At 37.5% G+C, this 19,019-nt stretch overlaps 1 protein-coding gene across 2 annotated transcripts in view; it reads right to left on the bottom strand.

Annotated features, from left to right (window-relative positions):
- Positions 1-19,019, bottom strand: part of usp46 (ubiquitin specific peptidase 46) — a 60,036-nt gene that overhangs the window by 16,778 nt on the left and 24,239 nt on the right. For both annotated transcript variants that reach the window (XR_007958124.1, XM_052037893.1), the window contains exons 2-7: positions 13,160-13,240; positions 10,928-11,141; positions 8,281-8,510; positions 5,445-5,521; positions 2,495-2,578; positions 585-782 (exon numbers count right to left, since the gene is read on the bottom strand). Coding sequence is in view for 1 of the 2 variants with exons in the window: in XM_052037893.1 (XP_051893853.1) it covers positions 585-782; positions 2,495-2,578; positions 5,445-5,521; positions 8,281-8,510; positions 10,928-11,141; positions 13,160-13,240 (884 nt within the window). In the remaining variant the exon portion in view is untranslated. The remainder of the gene's footprint in view (positions 1-584; positions 783-2,494; positions 2,579-5,444; positions 5,522-8,280; positions 8,511-10,927; positions 11,142-13,159; positions 13,241-19,019) is intronic.

Here is a 19,019-nt window from a genome sequence, read left to right as displayed (position 1 = left end):
GAGGCTTTGCATCATTTTTAACTTGCCCATTATGGCTAAAAACTAGCAATTCCAAATAGTAAAACAACTATCATTAAATTGCAAACTAGGAGTTTCCTGCCCTCAAAGTTCTGGTATTAACCCCTATTCCAGTACCAAAAACTTATCATCAGGGAAAATGGTAAAGTTGGTATTTAATATTATGCATGTCATGTTACTCGGAAATAAACTTGCCCAATGGTTTGTAGTCATTAACTATTTTAATTTTCTTTGAAGCAGAAAATCCCAACATTCATTCTGGAGTTTACTTTATAGTTACTTATATAGCCACAGTGGCAATGTTTAATCTATTTAATAAAATCTGAAGTTCTGATCTTAGAATCAAAGTATTAACCAATTGACTTCTGATTTTCTGGGCCTGTCCACTGTCATATTTGCAGCTTTTTCAACTTTTTGATTTCCAGAACCTGTGTGTGTTTTAAGTATTAATTTCAAAGAAATATTTTAATCTACTCCAGTTTTTTCACTAATGAAATCCATTTCCATGTTTATAATAGCATAGTTAATTTGCCATAGGAATTAATGAAAAATCTTCCCAAACAAACCTGCCACAGTGAACAACAACAGCCACCAGATCATACATCCGGTCCAAATTAATAGCATCTCCTGATGTATTAAACAACCTCAGTTCCAGTGGAAACACCACTCGGTAAGAGAGTTTTGTGTACCGATGCAATTGTTCCATATATTTGAACCTCTTCAAGTGCAATGCAAGGATCATGGGCAGCTTCTTCACGCACATTCTGTCAACCAAAGACAAAACATATATGAAAGGTTCATCTGTTTACACACAGAAATGGCAAACCAGACTTAAAGCAAATGGGACTTAAGCTGTAAATGAAACTAGAATTGTTAATTTCACTACCAAAAATAGTTCAAATGTGGCTGATTAGTTGAAAACAATAGCAAGGAACATTATGGTTTCGTTCCAATGAGAAAACAGTATGGCCTCTACATTTATTCAACCCCTTGCCAAGGACAGTTTGCAAAGTAATACAGCATATAACAAGAAATATTTCACCTGAAAGAGCAGTACATGAATTAATAAATGACAAAGTACAGCCACAGATCATGGCTGAGCTCTTTATGGGGACATGTGCAAGGAGACGAGCAGGGACGTGCATTCCCTCACCATACCATTCTTCCCTCCCCCAGATAATGAGGTTATAGGTACATGCACATGTTCAACTGATAACTTCAAGAACAAATGCTGGAAAATTTAAAGTCCAGTGAAGCCCCTGTGAAAAGTCACTTGAAAATATTGTCCACCTCACAGTGACTAAAATATTTAAATTATAGAAAATGCATGGTGGAATGTGGTGGATATAATAAAGTTACATACTTCCCCCACAAAATAGCTAATTAATATTTCTAAATTATAGCAAGTAAAAGCTTATATTAGCATTAGCAGCCATTAGTCTCAAGAAATCATGGGTTACCAGGTGCCTTTATAGCTTCTGGAGTAACTCCTTAGGATTGAAATATTCTCCTTCAAGGCTTTTCTATTAGCTGTTGATATGCAGTAACAGTCTGGTTTCTACATCAATGGCATCTGGATCTACATCAGTGTATGGCTTATAATTGTGACTCCAATTTGTTTTCAAACACATTGAAGAAGCTGAAATGACTTCTCCAAGGCACTAAAATCCCAGTGTTGCTAAGTAAACAAGAACAGCTCATGTGTCAGAATCACACTTTCAGCTACATTGATGTGAACTGGAAAGACAGAACCAATACAAAAATGGTGCCAGAAAAGTTTAGGAGCTGTCAGGAAGATTAATGAATAACTGCCTAACTACGCAAGGGGTTCACTTTGACATTTTCTTTTGTAACTTGTTCCCTTAGTCATTGACCCTCCTGAGATAGTCTAAAAGGTAGTGTCACTGTCTTAGAACATAGAACACTACAGCACAGTACGGGCCCTTCAGCCCACGATGTTGTGCCAACATTTTATCCTGCTCTAAGATCTAACTAACCCTTCCCTCCCACATAGCCCCCTATTTTTCTAACATTCATGTGTCTATCTAAGAGTCTTCCACCAACTTTTCCACATCTCTTCCACAGCAGCTGCCATTGTGATGTCCTAATGGCAGTCACTTATCATGGGAACTGTTCCTGTACCACACGATGTTCAGTCGCTGGCTAAACTGGATGCCAAAAAGGTACGTCACATGGAGCCATTAGTAAGAGTTTGAAGTGAAATAAGACCACTAATGTCAAGCCACTTTGACAAAGGTCTCAACCTTTTGGAGACAAAGGTTCAATTTTCACATATTCAATGCATTCAAAAGCATTGAATATGAAAAGTTAATAAATTCTGATTTAATTGTTCTAATCAATACTTCACCTAGCAATTTATTATTTGACATCCAGAGGAAAAAAATACACATTTAGAATCCCTTACAAAACTTGTAGGCACGATAAATTACAGATTATACATTTTTTATATACTCACCTTTTCTGAGCTTCCTGTTTACTACAACAGGTCTCACAATAATACTTGTGTTCACTGCACAGTGTTTCTGTGTTGCTGAAGTCTCTGAAAATAAAAGTTGGAAAATGTCACTATTAAATACTGTATGCAAATGCTCTTAAAACATTGATTATGTTAACTTTAAAATTGTACAGAAAGATTCAAGCAACATATCAGTTGCAATTCAAATCACTTGGGAAAAAACTAGAATTTGAAAGAGATTGGAAACAGTAAGGTGGCATGGTAAAGTGCACTCTTGTAGCAATATTCAATATTAAGATGCTGTATTGGGAACAGGACAGACATTCATAATTTCTGATAATAGTACACTCCTGTCTTAGTCATAAAGCAAAAAGAGAAGACACCAACTAGCATTTCTCTATAGGAATGGAAAATAGAAAAAGATAGGTGGGTTGGGGAGGGGCAAGAAATAAAGCTACGCTCTTTCTTGATTAGAGATTCCAGCCCAATTCCATCTTTCTTCTGAACAGGAGTAAAAGGAGAGCAAGAGCAGGATTCCTGATCAATTTTATCCTCTCCAGAGATGCTGAATCTTTACCTCTGGTTGTAGGTAATCAATTAAATTAGGCAGACTTCATATATTTTCCTGGATGTTAAGGGTCAAACATAGATTTCATTTTTTTAAACTGTGATCCATCATTATTGTGATCCTGTGGAGAAAAATCAACTAACACTCACAAAAACAAAAATTAAGATTTCCAAATTCAGTATCAAGTTGTAAAACTTTAGATCAAAGTTGTACTTTTGATGCTGGTATTGGCTTTACTGCAACCATTTGCAAACCCTCCTTCGTTTCTTTACTTATCCCATTATAGTGCAAGGGAGTAAGGCTCTAGTTTTGTTTCAGAAAAAAATCACTTCAATCTCCTAGTCACCAAAGACAGACCTTTGCCACTATTTATACCCCTCCACGACCAATCCCACTACCAATATCAAACCCCATATCCCCTCCCATCCTTACTCTCCAATGTCTTCCAGGTCTGATAAAAGATGATCAACCTGAAATATTAATCATTCTGCCATCATTGATGGTATGCTATTGAATATTTCCAGGAATTTAAAAACAACAAAAAATGAGCTCCCCATATTTATTACTATGAGAATCTTTTTTAAAAAAAAGTCCATGGCTGTATTACATTCTGTAGCAGTAATACCTTATTTAGACAGGCTTACAGCAGTACTTTATACAGGAGGTGGATGAGTGAATAGAGATAAGCTGCTGTGGGCAGGGGAATGTTATCTTCAGAGTTCATTTTGATTAATATTTACATAGCTAGAAGCTGCATGAATGGATGCAGAAGTATTAGTATTATTTCCCAGGCAGAGACCAAAAGATAAATACATTTCATCAAATCTTAAGCAGTAAAACTTACTGCAGAGAAACACTAGAGTTCCAAGGTATTTATCATTTGGAACATTAAGTTTCATAAATTAACTAATCTGCTCTTTTCTTAACTCCTCATTAATGTCACACAATGTAGCCCAATATACATTCACTATCAGAGCACCAAATGATCATCAGTTGAAGAGATCAGTTCCATAAATCAATATTCAATGCCAGCGGACACGTTGGCAATAGCAAGTTTATTGTTTGCCAAGGCATTTTATCCCATCTGTTTTGCTCACTCAGTCATGCTTCAGTTCATGGGTGTCAGGACTTGTTTGCGAAATAAACTTTTGCATAAAGCAACTGAAAACTTATCAGGAACGAATCTGACACTTAATAGAAATATCTGCTTTAGAATGTCCATTCTTCAGCTTTAAGATACAGAGAAATCTGGATGTCCTAGTATATGGTTTGCAAAAGACGTATGCGCAGGCACTGCAGCTAATTAGGAAAGCCAACAGAAGTTTATAGTTCATTGCTAGGAGAACCAAATACAAAAGTAGGGAAGTTGTGCTTCAGTTATAATATGGCTTTGGCGAGACCACATCTGGAGTACTGTATACTGCAAATATCTTAAAGGGTAATGTTAATGCATTGGAAGTAGTTCAGAGAAGTTTTACTGAACTAATATTCAGAATGGAAAAGATGTCTTATGAAGAAAGGCTGCACAGGCTAGGCTTGTATCCTCTGGAGCTTAGAAGAGTAAGTGGAGAATTGGTTTTGTGATAATTTACCAGAATTCTCTGGACAGGTCCCAGTGGATTGGAAGACAGCAAATGTCACACCACTGTTTAAAAAAGGATGTAGGCGAAACGTGGGTAACTATAGGCCAATTACCTTAATGTCTGTAGTCAGGAAAATGCTTGAAGCTATCACTAGGAAAGAAATAGTGAGACATCTGGATAGAAGTGGTTCCATCAGGCAGACACAGCATGGATTCAGGAAGGGCAGGTCCTGTTTGACAAACTTACTGGAGTTCTGAGGATATAATGTGCGCAGTGGATAGAGGGGAATGGGTGGATGTTGTAGACTTGGGTTTCCAGAAGGCATTCAATAAGGTGCCACATAAAAGACTTATCTATAAAATAAGGATGCATAGAATTAGGGGTAATGTAATAGCATGGATAGAGGATTGGTTAACCAATAGAAGGCAGAGAGTTGGGATAAATGGGTATTTTTCTGGTTGGCAGTGAGCGCAGACTGCCACAGGGGTCACTGTTGGGCCCACAACTTCACGATATACATTAATGATTTGGAAGAGGTGACCGAGTATAGCATATCTAAGATCGCTGATGACACTAAATTGAGTGACAAAGCAAATTGTGCAGAAGATGCCAAGAGTTTGCAGAAAGATATACAGTAGATAGGTTAAGAGAGTGGGCAAGGGTCTGCCCACTCACAACCTAGCTATATCTTTCTGCAAAATACCTACCATTCAAACTTTGATAAAAACCGAAACAACTGCTTTATAAAGATAGCTTTAAATGTTTAATTTCCCAGATTACTTAACTGGTCACTACTTACCTGAGGCAGTGTGTAATTGAGGTGTTCTGTTCCACGTCAACTGAAAGATCCAGAAAATCTTCATCTTTGCTGCTAACCTGCAGAATGCCCCTTATGCATTAAAATTGTATTAAAACATACCTCCCATATTACAAAATTGTCTACATTTCAAAAATATTTTTCAGTGTAAAGTGTTTTGGGATGATCTAAGGTTGTAAATAATGCTACAAGTGCAAGAGAATTTTACCACTTTAACACAAAGTTTAAGTACGTGTATGGGGCATTGAATACAAAAATGAAGTAGTCATGCTGAACCTTTGCAAATATCAGATTAACCATTTGCTGGAGTTTTTTTAAAAACTCAGTTCAGGGCACCACACTGCAAGAAGGATGTCAAGGATCTGGAAGGTGCCCCACAGAAAATAATTATTAGAATCATGCACAGAATGAGCAAGTTTAATTTTATGGACAGACTGGAGAACTTGGAATTATTCTCCTTAGAGTAGACAGTCAGAGAAAGATCCAAAAGTAGTATTCAAAATTATGAAGGGTCAGAAAAAAAGCATTTCATCTAACAGATGAATCCGCATCCAGAAGTAATAAATTCAAAATGGTTACCAAAAATCTAGAGAGAAACAGGAGGTTAAAAAGATCTGAAAAGCAAAATCTGAAGTAGCAGCAAAATCAGATGCCACAAAAAATATTAAAGTAATTGGACATCCAGATGAACAATTTTCAGAATTAGTGGGAAAAATTTAGGACACAAGGCAAAGATGAATATCTATGCCAGTTCTTTGACAGAGCTGAAGGACTGAAAAAAAGTCTTATTTGGTGGTGCTGCAAGATTGAAAGATTCTGCAAGAACGACAGATGAGGCAAGAGTAGGTTATATGACTAGTAAACAGACATAGCTGTTCTACTTCAATTTGATTTTTCTCCAACACCCCTCCCCCAAAACACCCATATCCCTAAATTTCCAGAGTCAAAAAATCTGCTTTTTTTTTAAAAAAAAAGGATGTTCATTTTTCAGGATTGGGGCACTGCTGACAAGACCACATTATTGCCCATCTCTAATTGCCACCCCCCCCCCCCCCCCCAAAAAAGTGAACAATCTCAATAATTGAGCATCCAGAGCCACCTGGAGTTGAGAATTCTAAAGTTCCACAAGTTTCAATGAAGAAATGTCACCTCACCTCAATCCTAAGTCTCTGAACCCTTGTCTCAAGTTTGACTTCTAGTTCTACACTTGTTAGCCAAGAAAAATAGCTTTGCAGCATTTACTGATATATCTTTTGATGACAATTTTTGTTAGACTATGGTATTCTGACCTTCAGAGAAACCAGACTCATTACAGTCACTCTCTCCTCTCAGGCATCAACTCCAAGGCAAGTACCCTTCCTTTGGTAAAATGATCAAAAGCACACAATAATGACACCAATGATCATTACAACATTGTGGATGAAATTGCAAACTTTTTTACATTATTACTCAAACTTGAAGCACCACATCCATCACTTTAAACATTCATTCACTTCACAGCCCTTCACTGTGGCTGCAGTGTGTACCATCCACATGATACACAGCAGCAACTGACTAAGGTCTCTTTTGACAACATCTCCCAAACTTGACAGCTCTGCTACCTGAAAACAGAAGACATTGGGGTACAACACCACTTCCAAAGATCCCTTCCATGCATCTCCAAGTCAGATTTGTACGTAACATCATTGTTCCTTTACTGCTATGGGATCACTGTAGTGTAGCTGTCAGCGCAATGCTATTACAGCACCATCGACCCAGGTTCAATTCCGGCTGCTGTCTATAAGGAGTTTGTACGTTCTCCCCATGTCTGCTTGGGTTTCCTCCAGGTGCTCCGGTTTCCTCCCACATTCCAAAGACATACAGGTTAGGAAGTTGTGGGCATGCTATATTGGCACCAGAAGTATGGCGACTCTTGGCTGCCCCCAGAACACTCTACACAAAAGATGTATTTCACTGTGTGTTTTCATGTACACGTGACTAAAAGATATATCAAATCTTAGAATTCCCTATCCAAAAAACATTGAAAATATCTACATCACAAACACTGCAACTATTCAACAAGGTGGCTCAATGTCACTTCCTGAAGGGCAATTAGGGATGGTTATAAACATTGGCTTTGCTTTTGAAACCCATTTCCTGTAATAAAAAATTGTAATTTAAGTGTTTGAATGCAGTCACGCGACCTATGTTACTTTCATTTTGTATAAAGCAAAGTCACACAGGTACTATGTGAGAAGTCAACAATTTATAAGTTTTTGTTGGTTTGCTGGTATTTTTAAAAAAAGTTTCCAGGACACTGGGAGAATACAGTGCACCTGTGTTACAGCAGCTTGGGTAATAAAAATTCACCTTACGAATCCACAAATTGCTACCAAAAAAATTTGAGAAACTGAATAAAAATTCACTCTTACAGAATTCATGAAAAAATAAACAAAATATAGACAGAGAACTGAACTAGTTTACCAAGGACAATGATCACAGGCTGCCAGTTCACAGGAGGCCACTTAAGAGATTGCTTTGAAAACTGACAAGGAAATCTCGTTTATAGATACTTGTATAACAAACTTTATCCAACAATGCTTGTTTTAATCAAATAAGCACTGGAGTGGGGCTTGAACAATTCAAGAAAAAAAAATTAAATTTTCTTTTGTACAATTTCCTTTTAATTCTTTAAAAGAAAGCCTGACCTGCTGAGCTCCCCCAGCATTTTGTGTGTTACAAAATGAGTCTTATCCACATTTGAAAATTAGTTTTGAGAATCAGAAAATAAATCATCTCTAGTGAAATCAAAATGCAAATTTTCTTAGTCTTTACTTACTGTTTCACAGTTCAGACATCTCGTTTCATTAGTGAGTGTTCCTTGAAAAATTTCATGCACCCAGGTGGGTTCAGGTTTGTTGTTCTCTTCAATTTCATTTGCATTTCCATTCTTCAGTTTCCCATTCTGTTTCTCTTGCTTCTTCTCTTCCTGCAAGATGTCAGCGATGGTATTCAGCAGGTAGTTCAGAAACTCATGTGCATCTTGTTGCATGTAGTTATCAAACAAATCTACAGTTAAAAAGAAAAATAAATCATCTCACAATTGCAGATCTTTTACCAGATCGACTGGCTGCAGGATTAGCTCCACAGCATGCTGATTTACATGCTTGTGGTACTGTGCTACAAATTCCACCTACCAGTACCTCTGAAACAAAGTTACTGATTTTGGGGAGGACATTTTATCAATACTAGTAATATTGATATAGATCCTACGGAACTGACAGTAATTTTCTACAGCCAGTATGTAAACACTCACTTTTGGCTATTATGAAAATACAGTTAGATAAATTGATGGTATAAATAAACAAATTGAGTTAATACTGCTTTGTGTGGTTACACCTTATGGTACTGGGCTTCTTATCCATAGAGCTCAAAACATAGCACCCCAAAACCAAGATTATTACTCAATCAAGCCGTCACTTATCCAATCAACAACTGGGGCAGCTACTTGAAATTTCTGAGCTTGCAAAGGGGGAAAAAAATACATCAAGTCATACAGCACAGAAACAGACTCTTCAGCCCACTGTGTCCATGCCAACCATTAAATACCCATCCTTACTAATCCCATTTATGAGCTCTTTGTCTGTGGCCTTCAATGACTTGACAATTCAATTGCTTGTCCAGATATTTCTAAAATATTGAGAGTCTCTCTACCTCCACCACCCTCTCAGGCAATGAGTTTGCCCTCCTAATTTCTTTTAAGAACACCCCCCCCCCCCCCATTACACTTTCTACACTCCTGAAGTGCCTTCCCCATTTTCAATTCTCTATACTTGGCATGTGCTTTCTTTCTTTCCTTTTATCAAATCTTCAATATCCCCAGACATCTAGAGTTCCTTGAACTTGCTGTCCTAATCTTTTAACTTGTGGGAATATGTTGGCTAAAAGCTCTCATTATTTCACTTCTAAGTTACTCTTATTTGTCAGATGTGGACATACCTGCAGCCAATTGTTCCCAGTCTACTTTTGCCAGGTCCTTTCTTATGACATTGAAATCAGCTTTCCTCAATTCAGGTCTTTAATTTCTGGACCCCCCTCATTCTCTCTCATAATTACTTTTAAATTTAATTATGGTCGGTGTCTCCAAAATGCTCTCCCACCAACACCTGAACCACTTGCCTGGCTACATACTGTAAGATTAGGTCCAATACTGATCTTTCTCCATTGGGACTATCTACATACTGGCTCAAAAAGCTCTTCTAGGCATACTTTAAAAATTTCAGTCCAAGCCTTCACACTCCATTTGAAAAATCACAAAGCAAGATCCTACTTACAATATTCTTTTGTAATTTTTTGTGCACCAATTATGTGAAGCTGTAATTCATCTTTTGTTGCTTCTAGTTGAAAATAACATCTGGAAACTCAGTTGAGGACATATTATTCGTTGCCACAAAGTCATAAAACTAGGCATCAATCAAGTAAAAACAAAAAAAAACCCGACCTCTTAAATTTTCCTCCATTATTTGATTTATAACCAATGGTAGGATATTGAACTGTTTGCTCTGTCATGAAGAATGATATAATTGTAATACCATGGTAGCATATGGTTAGCACAACTCTATTACAGCACCAGCGATCGGGGTTTGATTCCTGTCGCTGTCTGTAAGGAGTTTGTACGTTCTCCCGTGTCTGCGTGGGTTTCCTCCGGGTGCTCCAGTTTCCTCCCACATTCTAAAGACATACAGGTAGGTTAATTTGGGTTTAAAATGGGCAGCGTGGACTCGTTGGGCCGGAAGGGTCTGTTACCACGCTGTAAATAAAAATTTTTTTTTTTTAAAATTTACTATGTTCTATATTTCAATAGCAAATTAACCATTATTCAAAAAGAACACCCAAAAACAAACAGTTTCCTGACAAGTATTCAAAATTGCCAAGACAATTTAATTTTAACCTGTATGATACCACACTATGTACAGATCAATCAGGCAATTGGCAAATGAACTATAATAGAAGTACAAAGCGATGCATTTTCGTAAAAAAAAACAAGAAACAACAGAGACTAAATGGCATTGTTCTAATGGGTAGACAGAATCTATTGTCTTCAGGACCAATGGATACAGATTCAAAAAATAATGGACAAAAGATATAGAATAATGCGAGGAGGAAAAACTTTTTAGGAGCAGAGTGGTTAAAATTTGGAACCTAGTAATGGCAGAATTAAATCAGGAAAGTTCAAAATCATAATAGGAAAGAGGTGATGGAGGCAATTTTCAGGGCTACAGAGAACCCACAGGGAATTGGGACTGATAGGACTGTTCTACGAGGAGTCAATATGGATAGGATGGGTCAAATGGCCTCCTTCTGGCTTCTGGATAGTAATCATTTTTATGATTCTTCAGTTCTGTGAATTGGTTTAGGTATGTACTTGTTAAAATGTTATAACTAAGCATTCAGAATTTGTGTAACTTTCCCATTGCAATACTTACCATTCTCTTTGCGTAACCTGGAAATAAATTTCTTGGGAGGAATCACACCGACCTTTTTCTTCTGGGTGGCAATACTATGGAAGAGGTCAGCTAGACACGTCAGGAGGTTTTCCTTCTTTTTCTGCTGTGCCTTGTATGCAAGTACATTCTCTCGAAATGGTCGGCAGAAGTACAGCGCTTGCAGCACAGAGTTACAATAGCAGGTGTTCCCAAACTATAACAGCAAAAGACACTTGGCATTTAGATCATACGCTAGTACAATTTCCCTACTAATGTTCCCTAATTTTATATTTCCACAATCACGTAGGAATAAAAAGTGTTCAAGAGTCAGAGAATTTTAACTGTCACTGTTATATTTCATAGTGTACTTTGTAAAATTTCTTCAAAGCAAAAGGTACTGTCCAATTGACCAAAAGTCAGTCTGAGAAGTGCCTCGTGTTAAATAACTAGTTGTGCTTGAAATCAAGATTTCTTTTTAAAAAAGGATAAAAAAAACCTAGTCCCATTTACCAGCCATTTTAAACCACTCAGCATTTTAAGTTAAACAATGCAACCCCAAATAACAAGCTCTTATTCTTTAAGAGATATAATGATTTGAAACACAATTAAAGCTTACCTACTACCTTTTCCAGGAAAGACATCTTTATATCAATTTTTCAGAAATATTTAACAATTTGATCATATTTTCTTAGTTAAAAATTTTATGCTTATTCCAGAAAATTTATAGGGAGTAGATGGAAAATGATCATGGAATTTTTGATTGTATTCAGGCAAGACCCAAAGCAGGATCATTTCTATTATTTAGCTGTTCTGGTGCTACAGAGTCAACCTTTACACTAAATATCATTGGTTAATATTTTAAATAAGTATGTTTCTTGTTTTTAATGAACTAGGGAGTTTAGTTTAAGCGAAAAGAACATAGAAGAATGTAGGTGGTGTGAAATGCAGAGAAGGAAGACTAGCCTGGCACTTCCAAAGAACAAAAAAAAAGAAGCAAGGGGGAAATAAAAACAAACTGAGCCTTCTGGACTTAATGGAGACACAAGAGAGACTGCAGATGCTGGAATGTGGAGCAATAAACAATCTGCTGGAGGAACTCAGCACATCGAGCAGTATCCGTGGGAGGAAAGGAATTGTCGATGATTCGAGTCAAAACCCTGCATCAAGACTAAGAGTGAGCCACTGTCAATCCACTGAGTTCCTGCAGCAGATTGTTTGTTGCTCCAGACTCCAGCCTCGTGTCTCCATTGCACTACTCCTTCTGGACTCAATATTGAATTCTACAACTTCAGGTAACTATTTCTTTGTCCATATCAGTCATCCATCTGTGATATATTGGCTCAGCTGGTTTCCGTACCATCTATGGCAGTGGAGGACTTGCTCAGCCAGGCAGGTCTTCCTGCTCTGCATTTCACAACTCCTACATTCTTTTTTCTATGTTCTCACTTTCTTACTGCTCCCATTCACTTACTGACCAAATAACCTTTGTTTACAGCTTACTCCCACAATCCCTGATTTTCACCTGATCAGGGATACCCTCCTCCCCACAGTTTAACAAGCTTCTTTTGTCCCCTTCTGAGTTCTCTTTCAGACCTAAGACAGTCTGTCATAGTAATATCAGCACATTGTGAGCAAAACAAAAACCAAGTCCAACTAGCTCAATGGATTGGGGCACTTTAAGTGATATCCACCAAAATTGTCCAAGATAAAAGAAGATATTTGTAGTAAGATTCAATTACTTCCCCACATACTGTTAATTAGAATTGTCACATTTCACTGAAGCTGGAAATCTTTAATCCAAGTTACACGTCCCTAAATTATCTCTTTATTCCCCTTCCTTTCAACAACCAATCCTTAAACATTGACATTGTAGATGTTTTCTTCACTATCTCTACATTCCATAGATTGAAAAGGATTCTCTTAGCCCTCAGTCCTATATTTTAAGATTTCATTCTAAAACTTTGTTACAAAGAATTCAATCATAGTCCAGTTCTAGCTATCCTACTCATTTTTATAGGAGGAAAAACCCTCCTAAATCACCTCATCTCCAGTGTTCTACCAGAAACAACCCTATTTTTTCCCCCCAAATTCACCAGAAATAGAATGTCTCCTCCAGGAAGGAGAAAGAGAGTCACATTCAGACAAATTTTTTGTTGATTTTGAAACAAATGCTTATTCTTTGAAACAATAATCACTCTGTATTAGTTCCTTCAAAAAGTGTAATAGACTTACATTAACCAAACCAAAGTAGTGTTCATTGATTGGGAACTGCTCTGGGCCGATGTCTTTCTCCAGAGCAGAGGCATTGGTGCCCTGCAAGAAAAAAAGATAAAATATTTGAATGAGAATAGAGTCTTAGATGTAGCAAGCAACTGTTATTATTGAACAACCTGCTGCAGATCAATCCAGCAGAACATTATCATAATAGTGTGAAAACTAGAAAAACAAATGGAGATTATCTTCATCCTACATTAGGTGCAATTTTGGTAACAGGATGCAAATTCAAGGAGGATGACCTCATCTGATAGCACATTTATATCTTCAAACAGACAAGCTAACTGGAAAGAATTAAGTAGTATACATTAGTACTGATTCACATTAACCATCAGATATCAAGAATCTGCATTTACACAGCACAGCTGCAACAAAATGAATTGTGATATTTCTTTTAAACTGGGCAGCAGGCTGAAGTAGGAGAGCAAAGCAAACAAGATTTTAATAGAGGGAGAACATGTTGGACATCACGTGATTTATGGAGGGCAGGGGAAAGAGGGAAAAATGTGGCAAATACAAAATGGCATTTTGAAACAAGTTCTAGAATGAAGGTCAAGATGGCTTTAGGTTCTGGCATTAATGGTAGAGCACAGGGAAAAACTCACTGAAGACCATATTTGGATGAGCAGTGATGTAGGCAGGGATGCAAGATTGGGGAGGGTTTATATGATAAAACAGGAAAAGCTGTTATTTGGTTGTTTAAGCATAATGAATGATATTTCTGAAAGTAGTACATCCAGCAATAGGGAACCAATACAAGTCAGTAAGGATCAGAGCGGTGAGTGAGCGGCTTAAGAGGTGGGAGCAGATTCTTGATAAGTTGGTACTTGGCAGGCCAGGGAGAATTCTGGCAGAAAAGCTGTCAGTGAATATTTCAGCAGCAATATTGGCAAGGTAGAGGTCAATGTTCCAGTGGTGGAAATCAATATTCTCATTCCGGGGACAGCAAGTTAGTTTAATTAATAAAACCTAAATTTAGTATTGAGTAGGACTCTCAGATTGCACATGGTAACAGGTATCTGAGAAATTAGTCAAAAACAAAATCAAAAAATTTACTGCAGAGACTTTCTGACAGTGGCATAAGACAATAATTTCTCTCTACTTACTTTCCAACTGCAGTAACACCCAGTTCATCCATAACCTGATAAAGACCAGGCAGATTTCCATTTCTGCAGTACCCTTTCCGAAACTCAGGATGTCCAATCATTTCTTTGGGACCTGGACCTCATTGGCAAGGTCACAATTAATTCCCCTCCCTAATTACTCAAGGTGGTGATGAATTTTGAACATCTTGAACAGCTGCAATCTTTCTAGAGAAGATACTCCAGTAGTGCTGTTGGGTAAGGAGTTCCAGGATTTAAATGCAGCAACATTGAAGAACTGGTAATATAATTGCAAAATTAGGGTAGTTGTGACTTGGAGGGCACCAGGAGATGGCATGTTGTGCCTGCTGCCTTTGTCCTCCATGATGGTAGAGGCAGTTGGGTTGAAGAGTTCTGTCAAAGTAGCCTTGGTATAAAATGCACTGCAGTTACCTACATGTCACACGCACTAACACTAGCCACAGTTAGAAATAGTCATTGCTTGGCTCTTTCATGCACGAATGTAATTTGCCACTTATCAGCCCATGCCATTGGCTGCTTCATTTGCTGAGAGAATTATGAATAGAATTGGACATTGCAATCATCAGAAAACACCTTCACTTCTATCTAATGATGCAAGTTTATTGATGAAGCAGCTGAAGATGGCTGGACCCAGACACAGACCTGAGGAATTTTAGCATTGGATTACTAGCCTGGTAACGTAACCACTATGCCACCATCATTGGTGAGATTAAGGAATAGATTAGTGCACTAAGTTTCAGGGTGGATAGTAATGATGAATCAAAAGCTAGAAGATTAACCAGGATTCTAGAGAAAAAATAAGTTGGATCATAAATTCAGGCAATTATGATAAAACTACAAAAAAAGAGGAAGATAAATGATTCACTGGAGGAAGCCAAAGTAGCTGGGCATATGGGATTAATCCAAGTCTTGATGACAACATGTAGAATAATATTTGCAGTAGATTAAACAAAGGGTGCAAAAAAAAAAAAAAAATAAATAAATAAATCAGGAAACTGGGCAAAAATAAATACATAAAGACTGATCCTAAGTTGGGGTAATACAGACAGAACTATACTCCACTTCTCTAGCTATACCAAACCTAGGAATGTTCAGTGTTTTCACTGGATCTCTGAAATGCATAGTATTCCAATTTTATACAAGGGTATGAAAACAGAAAATAGGAGGAATAGGTCATTTGGCCCTTCAGGGAAACTAAAAAAAATACATGAATGATAGAAAAATAGGGGGCTATGTGGGAGGGAAGGGTTAGATAGACCTTAGAGCAGGATAAAATGTCGGCACAACATTGTGGGCCGAAGGGCCTGTACTGTGCTGTGCTGTAATGTTCTATGTAAACTGATGGTAAGCTTGCACACACAAAGTACAAATTATATGTGGTAAAATGGTTTGTCTGGAAGGTTTTCACACAGTTAAGATCATCCAGAAGACTGGAGTACATAGAACCACAACAGTAAAATCAAACTAATGAGTTTGTATAATTTCAACATTCTTCATATAAAAATTCCTAAGTTTCTCAAGATTTAGGAAATCTTAATATGTTTGTACAGCCTAATCCACATTCTTCAGTACACATTGGATCTCCAATTTCACAAGATCAACTTTCATATCATGTTCTAAATAGACTATGTTCAAACTGAAACTTGAGAATACTCTTTCACTGGAAACTTGTTGAACAAGGCATGATTGTGCATTTCCCACACAGGGATTATTTTGATGTTATACAATCTTCTCTATTCCCTTCCCCACTTCAATTAGATGATGCACCTTAATCAGAAAAGTTACAAGGCAGCTGTTAGTGCAGTCAATTCTTTCACCCAATGTTGATGTAGATAACTAGTTTGCTCTATTGGTTTACTATGGGAACCTATCCAAGTCAAATCCCATTCAATCAATAGATCTTAAAACTAAGATTTTGTAGCTTCTCATGGGCATATTTTCAGAGTAGGATTTCTTATCTAACTAAAAGTTTTTATATACATTACTGCATGTCAAAGCAAAATAGATACCAACTGTTCCACACCTGGAAAGGCAAGAAAAAGGGTACCATTAGCATGACTTAGTATGTAATCTTATAACTCTGCACAGGTAACTAAACAAGTATCTTCAATGTCGGAAGCAGTTAATATTTACTTCATTTCTGTAAAATGTAACAGATATAGATAGTTCTGTGAAAACTTCCTGCACAACACCACTACAAACTTTTTTTTATATAACTCATGCTAAGTAGAGTCATACAGTCAGAGTACTGAAATGTGCTCTATATCAATCCCATTTACTCATATGAGGACTGTATCCTTCTATGCCTTGCCTATTTAAGTGTCTAAATGTCTCTAAATATAGTAATTGTTTCTTATTCCACCACCTCCTCTGGCAGTGCATTCCAGCTATCAACCATTCTGTGTAAATATTCCTTCATGTCTCCTTTGAAATTCCTACCTCTTACTACAAACTTAGGCCCTCTCATTTTTGATACCCCTACCATGGGGAAAGGATTCTATCTACCCTATGTATGCTTCTCATAACGTTATATACTCCTATCAAGTCACCCCTCAGCCTCCTTCGTTCCAGGGAAGACAGCCCAGCCGATCTGATCTCTCCCCATAACTAATGTCCTCTAATCTAGGCAACATCCCACTGAATCTCTTCATCCTCTCCAGCACAACCATGTAGCATCCAGAACTGCACATTGAACTCCAGTGCAGCCTAACTAGTATATTGTAAAAGTTGCAACATGACATCCTAATTCTTACATTCTATGCCCCAGCTGATGAAAGCAAGCATGTCATTTGCCCTCTTCATCACACTATGTTGCCACTTTCAGGGAACCATGGACTTAAACTTCAAGATCTCTGTTCATCAAAATAAACATAAATCAAAAGGAAGAAAGAGATGTTGGAAATCTGAAATAAACAAAAGCTACCATGGAGAGAAAAAACAGACTGATCTATGAAGACAACCATGCCATATGCTTTCAACACCCTATTGACCTGTATTGCCAACTTCAGGAACCACAGACTTGGATCCCTACGTCTTGCTGTTCAGCAACATTCCTTAAGTGTTCTTCCATTTACTGCATATTTCCTACCCGTATTTCACTCCCAAAATGCATCACCTTGAACTTTTCAGCATTAAGTTCCATCTGCCAACACTGCACCCAACTTTCCAACTGATCAATATCCTGTTGTAACCGGGACAACCTTCCTCACTAAAAGCACCAATTTTCATGCTATTTGCAAACTTACTAATCATACCTCCTACATTGACATCCAAGTAGTCAAAGATTCCAGCACCATTCCCTGTGGTATGCCACTAGTCAGACTTCCAATCAGAAAAATATCCTTCCACATCACCAAGCCAATTTTGGATTCAATTAGCCAGTTTGACTTGGATCCCATGTGCCTTAACCTTCTGGACCGGCCGACCACGTGGGACCTTGTCAACTGATTTACTGAAGTCCATAAAGACAACATCAATTCCCCTGCCTTCAATTAATCTGTTACGTCCTCAAAAAACTCAAATTAGTGAGACAGGATTTCACCCTCACAAAATCATGCTGACCATCACTAATCAGTTATTACCTTTCCACATGAACATGAATCCTGTCTCTTAGAATTTTTTTCAATAAATTTTCTAATCACTGACATAAGGCTCACTGACCTGTAGTTACTTGGTTTATCCCTGCTGTCCTCCTCAAATAAAGGACATTAGCAACCCTCCTGCCTTCTAGTATATCACTGATGACTAATAATGTTAAAATCTTCATTGCGGACCCAGCAATCTCCTGCCTTGTTTCCCATTGCATTTTGGGATAGATCTCATGTCAGCCTTGGGGATTTATTCACCCGCATGAGTTTGAAGATATCTAATATCTCCATCTTAATACCTACATGGTCCAGACAATTAATTTTTCCCTCACTATCCCCAATGTCCTTCTCCTTAGCGAATACAGACCAGTATTCACACGACCTTGCCCAGATCTCTTAGGTATACACATAGATTACTCCTATGGTCTCTAAAGGGGCCCACTCTTTCCTTAGCTATCCTCTTGCTCCTAACGTATTTATAGGATTATCCTTAACCTTACCTCCCAAGAATATTTCATGACTACTCTTTGCCCTCCTATGTCCCTTCTTAAGTACTTTCCTACACCTTCTATACTCAAGGGACTCACTCGATTGTACAGGCGACCCCCACATTATGCTCTTAGAGAATTCACAAATCACTATCTAAAAAAATTGAGATACAGAATAAAATCTCTCAGGGAATTTGCATTTAAAAAACTATAAATCAACAAAAATCTCTTTTTCAACATTCATCTCTTGATGCATATGCAGATGATGCAGCATCACATTATGGAAAGTCAAAATTACAACCCTACTCTAGGAACACAACCAGGTGTCGCCTAGAGTTGCTTCTCGTTGAATCGTTACTAACTTCAGATTACTTAATGACTGCAGGAGCTCTTCAAAGGAGACTTCAGTTGTCCTACAATGATCATTCATGTAACCATTTTATAACTTCACAGAATGATATCCTCTAACAAAATACAAACACAGCTTTACATGAAGTACAGTCGAGTGCAATGAAAATTTTAAATAGTCTAACAGGATTTCCTTACAAGATCAATATTATTACAGCTCAAGAAGATATCTATCAACTCCCTTTAGTTTCACTTTTCATTTAAGCAAAAT

The sequence above is a fragment of the Pristis pectinata genome, chromosome 2, assembly GCF_009764475.1.
Source record: "Pristis pectinata isolate sPriPec2 chromosome 2, sPriPec2.1.pri, whole genome shotgun sequence".
Taxonomy (NCBI): Eukaryota; Metazoa; Chordata; class Chondrichthyes; order Rhinopristiformes; family Pristidae; genus Pristis; species Pristis pectinata.
This window is presented reverse-complemented; position numbering and strand designations above follow the sequence as displayed.